General features: G+C 44.2%; 1 protein-coding gene across 4 annotated transcripts in view; it reads left to right on the top strand.

Moving 5' to 3' along the window:
• ZNF296 (zinc finger protein 296) overlaps positions 1 to 16,112 on the top strand; it is a 72,814-nt gene that overhangs the window by 7,259 nt on the left and 49,443 nt on the right. For all 4 annotated transcript variants that reach the window (XM_069207700.1, XM_069207701.1, XM_069207703.1 and 1 more), the window contains exon 2: positions 10,217 to 10,522. In XM_069207700.1, coding sequence (XP_069063801.1) covers positions 10,217 to 10,522 — 306 coding nt within the window. The remainder of the gene's footprint in view (positions 1 to 10,216; positions 10,523 to 16,112) is intronic.

Raw genomic sequence — 16,112 nt, 5'->3', positions numbered from 1 at the left:
CATGTTATTACCAGACACCCACATGGCAAACTTCCTTGACCATAAGCCTAATGTTGATAGAGCCAGATGTTATGGTTTGAATAAATACTTTGACTAGGGGCACTATGACAGGGCTGCCACGTGTGTCAGTGAGAGCGTGGTCTTTGGGGATGTATGAACATGTGTGCTTTTGAATGGGATATATGTGTGTATGGGTAACTGTGAGCAGGTGTCTTATGTACTTGTGGTGCAGGGAATAGCTTTCCACAGATGTGGCACAGTTACAAGTATAACACAAACATACAACTATGCTTTTTAATGGGAAAAAGTAAAAGTGCAAAAATGTTCATCATGTGGAACATTTTTCAGTACTTTAAATTTCTCCCATTTAAAAAAATGATTGTATTTTTCACTTATAAATATTCTATAGTGTTCTAATGGCCACTGGGAGCAAGAGTCGTGTTGTTTGTAAATGCAACACTTTGAAAAATAATTTGAGAAAATGAAAGGAAAATGTATTTTAAATATAAGGTAACTTTTCATTTTCTCCAATTTAAAAGCATTGAGAAACAATATTTTGTTCTCACTTCCAATAGTGAGTTGACAGTGACTTTTATTTAAGACCTTAGTGCTTCAATTCTTCACCAGTGTGACCTGGGACATAAATCAGACTCCAGCACTGCTCCTTATCATGCCCTGCTATCTACAGCCTGGTGATATTAATGTAAAATTTAACACAGCCTTTCCTTAACTTTAAAAAGGAAAAATGTGATCTTGTGTTCATTTATAAATGAACTCCAGGTTGTGAACTACTCTGAAGAGGTCTGGGAGCTACTGGTAGCTCGCGATCAACCGGTTTGAGACACCTGAGTTAAAGAATAAAAACAAAAGTCAGAATATGCAGGTTCAAAGTGGTGAGGTTAGTGCTCAGTAGATGGCCTCTGTCGAGTGGCTAATCTTCAATCTGTGATCTGTTGAAGTGCCACTGATGATGCCAGAGGATTTGTTTATCCTGGAGTAGGTAGGTTAATATCCTACACTTCAGATTTACCAGCTCCATGTGTATTCGCAGAGTGGGACTCCCACATTGCTCTGTCAGTATTCATGTCCCACTCTCATTGGTCCTTATGCAACATAAAGCAATGCCACATGCAGTCGGTGGCTGGTGATATGTGAGTCTCCTTATGCCATTGCGTACTAATAGCGATGTGCATGTGAAGTAAATTGTAGCACTCAAATACTAAGCAACAAGGGTCCGTGGTAGTGCGGTCATATCGGTTTCTGCTGCCAGGGGCAGCTCCTCCGCAATGGCAGAGGAGAGTTACCCACTCGCTAAGAGCCAACAGCAAAAAAATAAAACAATACTTGAATATCGTTTTATTTTTGGGCTGGTGGCTCAGCCACCATGTGAAGGGAGGGACTGGGCCTCAGGAGGGGGGGATGAAGAGAGAGAGAGCACTAAGTGTACATGTGTGTTTGAACGGCCTAAGATGTCTGTCCAAACACACATGCGCACTTGGGTTTCTCCAGTCCGGCTGTGTACACAGCTGGACTGGAGAAACTGCACAAGCCCCAGGCTTGTGTCTGAGCAGCAGTCCGAGCTACTCAGACCAATACTGACACTGCTTTCATGCTAGCTTTAGCATGAAAGCAGCGCCAGGATTGCTGAGATGCCTGTTGTGGTGTCCCAGCGCTTGCTAGGACACCAGCACAGGAAAGGAGGACGAGCAAGGTGGCAGTAGAGGACGGTGGCGGCATCGACGAACAGTAAGTCGTTTTTTAAATGTATTTCCCCCTCCAGTTGATATTTGTGGCACCCGCTGCTGTCTGCTGCTCGTATCCCTCCCACCCCCTCACTCGGAAGGAAGGTAAATATTCATGGCCCCTTTACACAGAATGCCCTAAAATAGGTTGAAAAGGTTCTCGGGTTGCTTCTCGCCAACTTAAAGCAGACTCATCAACATCTGCACACTCTGGGGATCTTTGTTTGATCTACTAGCAGAAGAGGCTGCTCCAACCTCACAGCCCCTTTCACTGCAGGCCCCGATTTTAAGAACCACTACCCTTTAAATGTATTCAAATTACTGCGGACATCTGAAGCTTAGCCGCTGTCTGATCACTAACTAGCAACAAGTACGACAAGAACCTGATGAGATAGTGAGCTTTTCAGTTGGAGGAGCAGGGATGCCACCTGTGATGACTTTATGGATGATTAGCTGTTTTTAAAGATTCTTTGGGCGGCAAGGGGCTGTGACCTTATTTTGTGAGCTGGCTATCTGTACTGTAAAACAAAGTGTGCAAATACGAGAGTTGGATGAAAAAGAACATACGCAAGTGAATAACGAGCACTGGCAAGGTCTGTTTGTAACTGAAAGTGTTTCTTTAGTCTTTGATTAATTTAAGCACTCAGTAAGTCATTATATATGTAATTTGTCACTCATCCTTGCACTCATACATCCATTTATTCACCAACTGACCATTCATACTTTCGTCCGTTTACCAATTCACAGTAAACATACACACACTCAACAAGCATATAACCAATGAATTAAAACAAAAGTACAAAAAAGGAAACATGCCACCACCTGAATTCAGGAAGCATCAGCTTGCAATACAAAAATTAAATTAAATGTTGCAATGGGTGGCCATCTTGTAGTAGTATTGCACATATTGTGTTGTTGTTCTAAAGTTTCAATATAGCTGCTTTGTTTAGAAGCACTTTTTTGGCCATCTTGCAGAGATAAAAACTGTGATACATTATGTACAATGCTAATCCTAGGTTGCCGCCCAGTAAGCATTGCATTCTTATAGCCATTTTAAAATGTTGAAGACTATAGTGCATTACTGTTGTACTAATTGAAGATGACCAGAATAGTGTTTCAAATATGTTGGCCATCTTAGAACAGTAAGACAATGATATACATGGATAATACTATTCCAAAATGGCTGCCCAGTTTAGAAATAGAGGAAGGGTCACTCTTCAGTTCACCTAAGTGGCAAGCAAGTTTTCCGGTGTAACTTTCTGGAGGGTTGTATGGTGTTGTTTTCTTTTTCCCTTCATTTGTTTTAAAGAAGATGAAAGGGAACCGTTTAAAAGGAAAAAATTGAAAGCTAAAGGACTTGTCACCAGCTGAGACACCGAAATCCATTCATTGTCAGGTGGATGTGCATATGTGATCTGGCAAAATGCCTTCACTCACAGGGCAACAGTGCCAGTGGCATAAATAATCAAACTCATTACCCCATGCTGTGTCATGTCAAGAAACAGTACAGAATGTGAATGACACTTGAACTGGCAGAAGAGGGCTGACACCAAGACCCTCTGTGTACGTACATTTTTAGAGGTTTTGTTTTTAAATCACTACATGAGTATGGTATAGAACTACATCTGCCAGGCTCACCTAAGAGAGCCTAGTAAGGATTATTAATATGCACATCTTCTACTTCTAGGGCTTGTCTAAGGAAATTACCAATACAAAAAACAATGTTTACTACAGTAATCTGTGAGATTCCATGTACCAAAATAGATGCCTTTATGGAGACTTTCACACACTGTAATACCATTCCTTTCTTAAAGTTTCTTTCCTTAACATGTGATTTTCATAATAAATAAATAAGGCTCACTGTCTTTGTTGTAATTTTCCACAATAAACATATGGTAACAGACAATACTTTCCATAATGAACCAGTTGGGTCTATATCCCTTATTTTTGGATCATCTCCATAACCATTGCAGGCTTTCTATATGACGATTAAGCTTTCCTATAACCTAACAGAGTGATACAATTATAAATAAGTACCAAATTACAGCAGGCAAAACAATATACAAACCCTCCTTATCAGGCCTAATAAACTTTCACTTGAAATCTACCCTCTGCAACACTCCACAGAGTTGTGTCAGAAAGGTTACCAACAACAGACCCTTTAACTGTTACAGTAATCTGTGAGAATCCATGTAACACTATACTTAACCTACAGGATTTGACACAGTGTATTGGCAATTTATCCTTAAAGGCCTGCTGGCTTTAACATATGCTTTTTAACAATAAATGTGTCTGGCCTAGTACTTTTGTTATAAATGTTCATAATTAATAGATCAGACCTATGACATCTAATATAGCTTATCCCAATAAACCATTTGGGTCCGCAGCCTCTGCTATTGTCTAGTCATCCTAACTATGAGCTTTCCCATAAGGCAGCCATCAGGAATAAAGTCATTAAATTGCAAGTACTTACAAAATATTACAGTTGAAAATAAAATATGCAACCTGTCCTAAGAGGGCGTACGAAGGCTTATCAGTCTGCTGATTTACTACCACCAGGGTTTGTCAAAGAGGATAATCAATAACATAATCCTTGACTTCTACTGTAACAAGTGAAATTTCCTGTAACAATATACGTGTCTACTGGTTTTAACATAATGTAATAACATTCTACCCTTAAAGAGCTACTGACTTTAACATGCTTTTCTCAATACATAAGTCATACCCCCTGTCTCTGTAACATTTGATAGTAAATAGATCAATCGTGGAGCTTTGATCAGTGAGTGTCATCATAACCAACTCAGCCTTCCTGAATCGAGCATAACCTCTACCACAAGGCACTTGTTTCAGCTGAAGTATACAACCCATGCCCTATCAAAATCTGTACTCAAGCCTCTGTTTCAGCAGACATAAAGTTATAAATATGCCCAGAGTTTATGTTGGCAAAACAAAAATATAGCTCTGCCTAAATCGACATAACAGTGATTCTCAAAATTCAAATTTTCCTGCCTGGGAGTCTATCTCACAGTGACCAACACCAAACTCCTTACCTACTTCGATAATCGCTTTCCCTGTAACTTAACATAGTGTAATGACAGTTGACCCATAATATGGCTTTAACATATGCTCTTCACAATAAATGTCAGGCCTGCTGGCCTTTGACAATATATACGTCAGGCTGTTAACCCGTGATCAAAGGCTTACTGTCATAACCAACCCAGCCATGCTGTGATGAAAATAAGTTTTCTCACAAGCCATAAAGTGCAATGCAAGCACTCTCTCAGTGGAAGCACACTAGTTCTGTCTAATCAGAATCCATACTCAAGAAAACCAACATTTGGGCAGAGCCAAAGGTAGTTATAGTTATGCTCTAGTAGGTATTTATAGTTATGACCTAGTATTTATAGGAACAGTGTTTTTTTTTGTTTTGCTTAACAACGTTGGCGATGTTTGATGAATCTTCACGAATTTTTCACAGCTAGTTTGTCACTCATTTCAGCTGCTGTTTGGAACGTTTCAGGGTGATTCGCCAAGCGGGAGCCGAGAAAAAGGAGGGGTGTCCCAAAACGTGTTTTTCCCCAATGCGATTTCCTATATGAATTTCACGCACAACTACGGCCTAAATGGCGGAATGGAATTATACCAAATCTGACAGAAAGCTAGATCAGTGGTCCCCAACCTTTTGACTTCTGTGGACCTCAGCTTTAGCATTACTGGAACCCCCACTGAATCAATATTGGAATCTGGGGACTCCCCACTGAAAACTGGGGGTCTAATGTGTTAACGTTACTTAATTTTCTAAGAAGTCACGAACCCTCTTAGGGGGCTTCGTGGACATCCAGTGGTCCCCAGACCACAGATTGAGAACCACTGAGCTAGATCTTGATCCAGAAAGAGTGATTTTTGTAATTTGGTGTTAATCAGTTCAATAGTTTAAGTAATTAAAAAGTATCTATACATTGAAACCTCGAGGGTCCGCAGATCCGACCGATCTCACGGTGTGATCTGATTGGGTGCCACCACTTCAACAAGCAAGTGGTGGGAGTCATTGTGGGACCTGAGACTTGCCTGAGTCCGAAGAAAAATGGAGGAAAAAAAAACCCAAGGGGGCAGTGTAGGAATACCCTGACCACCAAGACCTGGTTGTCCCACAGGGACCCCTCCTATGGCCAAAAACTTTTTTTTTAATTTGCCACAAATTCAGAGAGGATCCACAGCAAAATCTTTGAATTTTTAAAAAAATATATGGAATCCCAAAAGGGTCTGTTTTTTAGCCTCCTGAGTGGCCCAGGTCCAGGGCGAGTGTCCCAAGGACCCCCATTAACCGGGGCCTAGCCAATATTAAAAAGGGGGAGGGGACTTCCCGACCACCCCACCCACCCAAGGCCTTTTTCAGCCCCAGGGACCCCATTAACCGGAGCCTAGCCAATATTAAAAAGGGGAAGGGGACCGCCCGACCACCCCTCCCTGGCCCAGTTGCGCAATAAGAATGGGAAGGGAGGGCCATTCCCTCCCCCCAACCCCTCCTTTGAGCTATTTATGATCCTGGTGACCCTATCCCCTGGGACCAGCCGCTGCTGTGCCCCAGGGTGTCCTGGGCGATGGGGACTCTGGGGACAACAACGGCACTGGTGAGAGCCATGTTAAAAAATAAATAAATAATAAAATACTGGGCCCCAGGGGTGGGGTCGCTGGGGATAAAATCGGCCCAGGAAGGGGGTCATGTGTACCCTATACCCCCCCTCCCCAATATGTGCCAGACGCATGGTTTGCTGCCTTTGAGGTGTTGGCCACAGGGACTGACTGCAAGCCAGGCTGTGGGGCCAACCCCCAGCGATGCACATCTGAAGCCTATGCACAGCGTTAGTTGGATTAACATATGGTAATTAAATATTACTTTACGTTAAGGACCTAGAAATTAACTGAAAAAAAAAAAAAAAAAAGGTTACAGGGACGTTATTGTTAGGAAATAGAAGTAAAAAAAAAACGTAGAAAGTTAAGTTCAGATTTTACACGCACAAAACCATAGAAATTAAGCAGTTCTAGTTATACTCCTCTCAAGAAACTATAATTCGCGCCCTAAGGTAACTATAGCTTGTGCCCTTGCCATGCAGTACTAATTACCCCCACATATTACTACCGTCATGACATCTTCTATGACATTATTGATAATATCACTGCAACATTGGCACATTGGCAATATGTGTGTGTGTATGTGTGTGTGTGTGTGTGTGTGTGTGTAATATATATACACACACACATATGATCAGCGTTTGTGAACTTGGGTGACACCTTGTATTCTAACAGAACTGGAAGCATCACATCTTGTCGAGAATAGACCACTATGTTTTTATTTATTTAAGTGTGATCATTTCTTTGGCTTGGCCCAGCCCCCACTCAGTGCACCTTTGGATACGAGGCAGGCTTCATGCACAGGTACTGTCCATCTTAAATTCTCATTGAACTCCCACTCTCTGCAATGGGTGTTATTGTTGCTGCAGCACCCAACCATGGAATGGTACAGACTTCTTCTCACCGGTACCCTCATTTCCCTATCCGGGGTCTATGAAAGCTGCTATTGGGCCTGGTCATGCCATGCACTTGTGCGATTCATCTCTCTGTTGGGGCTGGAAACTAGATTGTCTAGTTCGCCTGTGCTCCGTGCATAGGGGGTCAGTTGCCTTTGTCTCTTACATGTGATCTCTGAGCACGGCCCCTGGACCTGGAAAGAGTCTTCTTGAAGCCTCCGAACGAAAATGTGCAGCTTTGTTTCGGCCTTTGCGTTGGGCGGTTCACCTGGGTTCAGGTAGCCTTGCTTCCCTCCAATTTGTTGGCAGCATGTGGCAGCTGGGCGCTGAGTGGGCGGTTCCACCGGGCCGGACCAGAACACTCTTTTGTCTGAGCGATAGAAATGCAGCTGTGTGCCACTGCCCTCCCTCCCAGCCCCGAGACACAGGGTGTTTGTTCTGGAAGGTTTATCATCTCGATCCATCTTGTTATGATGAGTGCGTCGAACGCCTAAAGGCCATTCTGGTGGCCGGCTGCCAAGAATGCGCGAGCAGGCCCACACCTAGCCCCACCTGCGCCAGCTGCTCCCTTGTTCTCAGGCTTGTGGGCTTCACAGCAGAAGTGGTGTGGCCAGACTCCAAGCGGCCGTTGGTGATGGCGAGGCAGCACCTTGTCGTGCAGAGCCGGGAACTCCCGCCCAGGGAGAAGCGGCCAGACGCTGTTCCCACAGGTGTACAACACAGCTGCAAGCTCATGTCGGCACCCATGGGGCGGTGTTATGTGTGGTCCATCTTATTTTAAGGACATTTCTCATCGTGCTTTGAAACTTGGCAAAGTAAATCTCAGGTAGTAGCGGAGTTCGGGGAGTTAAGCCAGTGCATCTGCTAATCTTCTGAAAAGACGTTGGTAAGCTCATTCCATGTCTTTCAGCCCTAGACTAGACAGACTCGAAAACGCCTTAGAAATTAAAAAGGTAAAGATGGACACAAAGCAGAGTGCAATTTGAGAGGAGGCAAAGCTGCGTACTCTGGTTTTTCCCTGCCACCATATTTTAGACGATAATTAGGCAAAAAACATGGGGACTGAAAGGACAAGGCTGTGCAGATGATTCCCAGAGGAGTCCGGTTCTTACTTAAACGGGACATATATAGCACCACAGCCATCTCCATACGGCACCACAGCCATCTCCATACGGCTACTGTCCGATGCTCATAGGCTGTCAGGATCTGGCTCGTTTCCAGTGGGAAAGGCACACATTTGTTGGTCCCTACTGCCATTTGTGTATTTTTCAGGCCAGCCTATCTGTGGCACCTACAGTTTTTGGGTGGGTTCAGTACCTGGAAGAGAGGAGGCCTTCTTCTATTGATTGTGAAGTGTGATGAGCTTGTTACCTTTTGGCCCACGGTGTAAGAAGTTAATGACACATGGATGAACAGTGTGAGGAGTTTCGGAGTGCATAAGCGAATAGCATAATAAACTTGTGATTCCTGAAGTCAGTCAATGTATGAGGAAGCATAGAGACTGTTGTCACAGAGAGCTATCGAAAAAGGCCCTGAGCTTAAACAACGCCATCAGTGCTCCACATTTCATGAGAACTGAAGATCGAGCCTAAAGATTATTTAGCCACAGAGTATTTATTGGATTTGTAGTTTATTTTTTGCTTTATTGTGCAAATACTTCACTAATACGTGTATATGTATATATTTATTAACACACACACACTTACATATACCGAATAATACACAGCATTTTTGTTATCGCAGTAACATCCATATTTCTTCTTTACTCTAAGCGTAGTCTGTGCTGAAAAATAGTATGAAAGATGAGAGCAGGCCTATCCTCCAAAAAAGATTATAAACATGGCGTTCAGATCAGCAGTATTTATAATATACTTGGTTCGAGGCAATGAGAACATGGGAGCCGAGGTCTTTTTAGTAGAGCCTGCTGCAGGAGGGTATGCCAGGGAAACCAAAGGCAGGTGGCGTCATGAGCTACTTTGTGCCTCAAAAGGGAGATCTATTTCATATTTTGATGATACTAATGCCGGTAGTGTCCTTTTCGTGAGGGGTGGCTGACTTGCTCCTTGTGTTCAAGGACATGGTCTTCAGTTTTCGTATAACAATGCAATCTGGGCATTGTAGCCTTTCTTTTACAGTCATTGACCTAATTAGACCTAACAATAATGATGTGAAAGTTAAACACCGAGGTGTGTAAATTCGGTGTCTACCCTATATTTGTCACCATATTGGAATTAGAGGGAAGTCTGATATCGCATAAATTAATTGCTAAAAGTGGGATGAAAAAGATGGATGTGGCCTCAGGAACCTAACAGGCGTGGCCTGTGTAACGGGAGAGTGTTAGCACCTGTGCCTGTGCCCCTATCAGTGTTTTCTTTCAGTGCATCCAGATTGATCTCTCAATAACAGACACATACACTGCAAAAACAAGGACGTATTGGCTTTAACAAAGCTTGTCAACACCGATGTTCTCCAATTTTTCACTTCACTCTATTTTCCTTTGCTGTTTTATGAAGACACCCACGTTTTTTTTCTCCACACATCTTTCTGAAGTTCGTCCATTTATATGTCTCACGCTTATTCTCTTTCACTCTTTCTCTGCACGTCCTCATGCACATAAAGCGAGCTGCACCTCCTGTCGCTTGGTGCATACCTGGGGTGGCTTCCCAGAGGGCTGCTTCTCTGGAAGGCGAGTAGCACTGGGGCAGTCGGCCATGTAACAGGCCACTTCACCCTGGGAATCCTAGATTTGGCTCATTAGGAGTGGGGGGAGAGGGGGCATGGGGGGGGGGGGGGGCGGTGTTGAAAGGCAAGAACGACCAGCCAGTTGCCCCTCTCTTAAGTTAGTATGAGAAGAGGAGTAGTCATACCGTAGAGAGCAAGTGATTGCAAGTGCCATTTTTCACTAAAGATTCAAACTGAATACTCTTCTTATATTTTGTTTTTCAGAAGACGGGAGCGAGATGGAAGCAGTCACAGCAGCCATGTGGGAGAAAGCAGGCCCCTTCCCTGGGCAAAGCGACCTCTTGACCTGTGGGCAGTGCCGATGCACCTTTCCACTCCGTCACATCTTGTCGTTCATTGAGCACAAACGAATGCAGTGTGACCCCTCAAAATACTGCCAGGCACGCAGGAGCCGAAGCCGCAGTCCCTCACCAATCAGCGATATGACTGAGCTGTCGCCCCTGCTCTCTGATACGGAGGCCAAGACACGGGTGACTGGGCCACTGGTGAAGAGGGAGATTTCAGTACAAAGTGAGTACCTGCACTTAATGGATGAACTGGCGCTTTTGTATTCAGACGTAGTAGTGTACAAAACGCTCTTTTAAAATAAAAAAAAAGTGCAACTCCCCCGTTCTTATCGCCATAAGCTTGTGTCTTGAGATTTACACCCCATATATGAATATTATTAATAGGGTATTTTTATATGGAACTTCAATGGCGCTGCTGAGATTCTAATTCATTGCCTTCAAGTCACAGCAAATAGCAGTGGGAAACTTTTAACCCACTGTACCATATATAACATTGTTCTCCGAAAATACCTCCCCAGATATCACTCCAAGGATCCCCGTTAGCCTTCCTGAGTTTATCTTTAACTCTCAGTTTTAACGCAGCTAAGAACTTTGCTGTTTTCTCTCTCATGTATAATATCAGAGTGCCACATCCATAGCCAATTCAGCTTGAACTTTAACCACAATATCCTCTCTTGCGTCGATGTGCATGTACACTGTTGTGCTGATCTACATAACATTTTTTTTTTACAAAAATGTGCTGCTTTCCAAGTGGTCCGGTAAGTACAATTGTTAATTATGCACCTTGAACTCCTCTATCGTTTTCTGGCATCCAGTGGCATACATGTCATCTCACAAGTCAACTCGCATAATTAGTATCCCCACCCCTTGTTACTGGTAGGCGTTTTTGACAGCTGTCTGGATATCATGAGAAGAGACTTAAATTAAAAAAAAAATGGTTCCAAACATATGCATCTAGTTGCCTTAAAGGTTTGTTAAACTATTCAAAGCTCTGAAATTCAATAACACCCCAATGGCACTTGCAGCTTCTGTACTGCAAGGCTCTCTACGAGTGCTGGTGGTCTATCCAGGGCCGGCTTTTGGACGGTGCGAGCGGTGCGACCACACCTGACGCTGAACTCGGGGGAGCGCTGTGTTTAGCAATTTCTTACGAAACATGCGATTTAAAAGCACCTGCTGAAAAGTTCTTTGTGCGTTTAGCTTTCAAGAAACAATTAAAATGCCAAGATACCTCTTGTGATTAATGTTCCTGCTAAAGAGAGAGATCGGAGTTTTGCCTAGTGGCAGCTTTGACTCAACATAAAGTAGCATAGAGGGTTAATATGCCTGCTGCAAAAAACAGAACTATGGGGCATATTTAAGGTTAGGGGACTAGTGTCAGAATTTTTCACACTAGTCTGGCGCTTTGCAGGATTAGCATCAAAAAAGTTTCATGCTAATCTTGCAAAAGCACCCAGAGACACACAGTGCTCTGCCACTTTTCTTTGGCCCCTTAGCACCCCCCCCCCCCCCCCCCACACCACCATGTGTGCGTCATATTTGAAATATGGCACACCATGGCGGTAGTTAGAGGACTAGCTTCAGAATTGTATATGCTAGTCCGGCGCATTGCAAGATTAGCATCAAAAATGTTGACGCAAAGCACCCAGAGGCCCATTGTAACCAATGGAAGCTTTCTTTTAATGCCTAATGTGAGCGGAAAAAAATGATGCAAAGAAATCTGTCAGATTTCTTTGCGCCATTTCTTTGGTCCCCCTAACGGGGGGATGCCCCCTCTGCATACATTATGACTGGCGCAGGCATAACGTGGCGCAAAGGGTTACAAAGTGGCGCAACGCATGCATTGCGCCAATTTGTAAATATGGCACAGCGTTTTTGGCCTCCTAACGCCACAGTAGCTTAAAAAATATTACACTAATGTGTTGGAATGACACTAGAGGCTCTTAAGTAAGCCCCTATGGGGCATACTTGAAAAAAGTGGCACTGCACACAGTGCTGCACCACTTTTCTTGCGCCCCTTAGCGCTCCCCTAACGCCACCATGTGTACGCTGTATTTAAAATATGGCGCGACATGGCAGAAGCTAGGGGACTAGTGTCAGACTTTTTGACGCTAGTCTGGCGCTTTGTAGGATTAGTGTAAAATGTTGATGCTAATCCTGCAAAGCACCCAGAATCCCATTGTAACCAACAGACACCTCCTTTTATCGCCTGCTTTAAGCAGGCGTTAAAAGTGCCAGAAAAAAATGACGCAAAGAAATCTGTCAGATTTCTTTGTTCCATTCCCCCCCTCCCCCCCCCCCCCCCAATGGGGGAATACCATCTTTGCATACATTATGCCTGGTGCAGGCATTATGTAGCGCAGAGGGATCCAACTTGGCGCAATGAATGCACTACATTATTTTGCACATATGGCACAGCTCCTTCGGGATTCTAATGCCACATTAGTGTAAAAAAAAACAAAAAAAACGCTAAGGTAGCGTTAGAATGGCGCTGGGGGCTCTTAAATATGCCCCTATATTATATATGGCTAGCTGAGTGGATTAGTAAAGCCAGTCTTTACCAGTGCTTTAAAACACATGAATGTATGTAAAAGTGAAGCAATGGAGAGATGAGGGACTCATTTGCCGGTGGCAGTGAGTGAAACCGAGGAGGAGGTCATGGGGTGGGAGGGCGCCACAATAAACTGTCTCACAGGGCACCACCAGTCCTAAAGACGGCCCTGGGTCTACCTGCCACTCTTATCCCATATGCTGCGCACGTCAGATATCTTGTGATAGACTCACTTTCTTGCCTATCATGTTGTAGAATCTTTTAGTACCCTTGGTTTAATAGACTTCGAAATACTCTCCTAGTTAGACCCAGAACCACTCCCTGTGCTTGCCTTTTACTCTGTTCAAGCTGTCATACATATGCATACTGACTTCTTTGTGCACCCTATCCCCTTACAACCTCCCTACAAGACAAGACTGTGTCTCCATCGGAAGCTGTTATTTCTTTGGCCCTTCCATGCGCCCTTGAACTTTTTAAAGTCAATGTTGTTTTGTAGGTGTCAGCTACAAGACCTGCTTTTCTAATAAGTAGAACTCAACATACCCCACTTGATATTCTTTCACTTTCCCTACAGTATCTACTCCATGTCCATTCTACTACTTTTATCAGTAAATCTGCAGGTGGTGTTTGTATCCCATCTTCCCCACTGATGCTTCTTCCATTCCAGTCTCGCATTTTCAAAATGTTTCACATTGGATTGGAGAGCATGCTTACTCCTGATTCCTTTCTCATTTGAAACTCCTAGATGCCAAAGTTCTTTACCTCACTCCTTGGTAAACTCAGGCCGTTGGAAACTGGGATTACTCTTACCTTCTGGTAACCTTTTTGCAGTCCTTAATTCCACCCATATCCCACATAGCAGTATACAATTATGACAGCTGACCATACAGCACCTTAGGCTCACCCCCATCTCCAAACTCTAAAGTTTTAGCTGAAGAAAACTCCCATATTTCCCGGTTTCTCTATTCCTCATACCTTGTGACAGTGTTTCTATAGTGTAATACCCTGAAAGAATGTCCCTCAGAGCTCAATTTCTCTGCACCCTATAGTGAAAAAATCCCTTAGTTTTGCCCTTTTTTTCAGCTACATTCCCCGCTATGACAGGTCTTTCCTCATCCTTTGCCTACTCTGATAGGGTCCTCTGCCGCCTCGTTTCCCATTGATACGTCTCCCCAGAAGTATTTATTCCAATCAAATATTAGGCTTGAACAACCTTGCATTCCCGTACTGGAATGCATTTTATTCAGCTATGTTCTTTTATTCATTTTGTACCAGAGAGTTGTACCCAATCATTGCTAGTCTATATATTAGAGAATGCATTATATAACTATACAATGCTACCTCCCTCATTCCCATTGTCTCCATTCTGAAAATGTGTTACCAAGATAACCTCTAATATGTCCAGTGTTAGATGACATCCCACAGCTTCCCCTAAAAGCTCAAAGTCTGTATTTAACCAGCAGGCCCACTTGCTTCCTCCTGAAAAATTCACTCCTCCTGCTTGGCACCATACTCTCCCTTTTTCTTCTTTGTTAGTGTTTCTCAGTGACTCCGTCAAGGAGAGGATTGATCCCGATTCATCTCTCCTTTTGAGCAGAAAAGTCCCTTACATGCTGACAGGCGTGCACCCCTTCCCTGTGTGCCCCTGCTGCAATTATATCTGAATCCCTAGTCATAGGCGAACATGGGTCATTCCAAGGCCTGTTTTGTGGATTGCAGTCTTATTGGACCGGTGTGGCACACAAAGCACTACGCTAAAATGTGGGAAATGGCTCTTGTCCTTACCAAAGAGTTAAGTATCAGAAGCTTGTGTTTTAGTAATGATAAGTGTCAACAGTCCTTTATACCTGTGTCATTGGAGTGTGGTCTACTGGTCCACTCGTAAAATTCCACTCCTGTATGCGCAATTCGTTGTTGACCTACATGGTGTTGGCATGTAGCGCTGAGTCTGTATATGCGCCTTTTAGTGGTACAATACACAGAGGCCTGTGGATTTCATATTGGAAGCCCAGGGTATCGAGTAAGGTATGCAGAGGTTGAATGATCCCTTCAGACAATTTTGTGGATTTCTACATTCGTGAGAGCTGGATGAGGCACAGACTGGAGGAAAGGAGAGCCAGGCTTACCTGTGCATTTCAAAAGGGTACTTTGATTTTGGAAAGGTCACTGGTGAGTGGGGCCTGGGCACATCTCAGGGAGGGAATGGGGCTGTAAAGAGAACCATAAGAGTAGGGCTGAGGATCTTTGTAACCTTTTGGTAGAGATATATCAGTGAGGCCGACATCCAGGTTTGATCCTCTAGTCACTCCCATTGCATGCTTTTTGGAATCATCAAGATTGGTGTTTCTCCTGCTGTGACAGACTGCTTTGTGGACAAAGGAAGCAACAAAGCAAAACAAAAGAGCAGGACTGGGGACAAAAGATCTGCTAGTGTCCCTGCTGGGTGGGGAATCACCACTCAGAAGAATCAAGAATACTCACCTGTGAGCCTGGAGCACCAGCATCAGAGGATGCTGTGAGGAGGAGAGTGCTTGGAGAGAGTGAGGTCCAGTCGGGATCTTCTCGAGTGGATACCTGAAGTCGAGTGTTATATTTCAGTCCACAACGGAACTGCTGCACCATTCAAGCACTCCACCCATGTGCCATTGTTCAACACTCCCATTTGCTTGGTGGGAGCCACGATAAAAATTATGGGGCGTTACCCTGGTGCATCACTGTGGCAAAAAGATGGTCATCGCCCTATGCAGTTTTAAGACCTGAAAGGGCTGTCACCTTATGTGCGTTGTTCCTGACCCATTCCCCCACCATTGCTGTGCTGGGGGAATGGGTGCATTGCTGTGACACAACAAGGGCTTAATCCTGTGTCGTACTATGGCCTGGAGGGGCTGTCCCCTGTGTGTCACTGTTTGCAGTCACGGTATTCCAGGTCTGGGCCACAGTGAAAAGAGAGGACCCACGAGTAGCATGCAATAGTGAAGAGCAGCGTGTTGCGACCTATGGAAGCAGAGCATCGAGTCAACCATCCAAACTCAGAACCATCCGAGACCTGCGTTCAGACTGAGGAAGACTGCCCTCATGAATGGAGGAGAGTTCTGGATAACCGCAATCTCACCTGCAGCAACCAGACTTCTACTCACCGCTGACGCTCATCTGGACGTTCCAAACCACCACTCCAACGAGAGTGGGTAAGACTGAATGCCAGGCCACTGGGGCTCTGGGGGAACTTGCTCTGACTGAAGTGCTATGACCCTGAAGCACTTTA

This window comes from Pleurodeles waltl, chromosome 9 (genome assembly GCF_031143425.1).
Source record: "Pleurodeles waltl isolate 20211129_DDA chromosome 9, aPleWal1.hap1.20221129, whole genome shotgun sequence".
Taxonomy (NCBI): domain Eukaryota; kingdom Metazoa; phylum Chordata; class Amphibia; order Caudata; family Salamandridae; genus Pleurodeles; species Pleurodeles waltl.
This window is presented reverse-complemented; position numbering and strand designations above follow the sequence as displayed.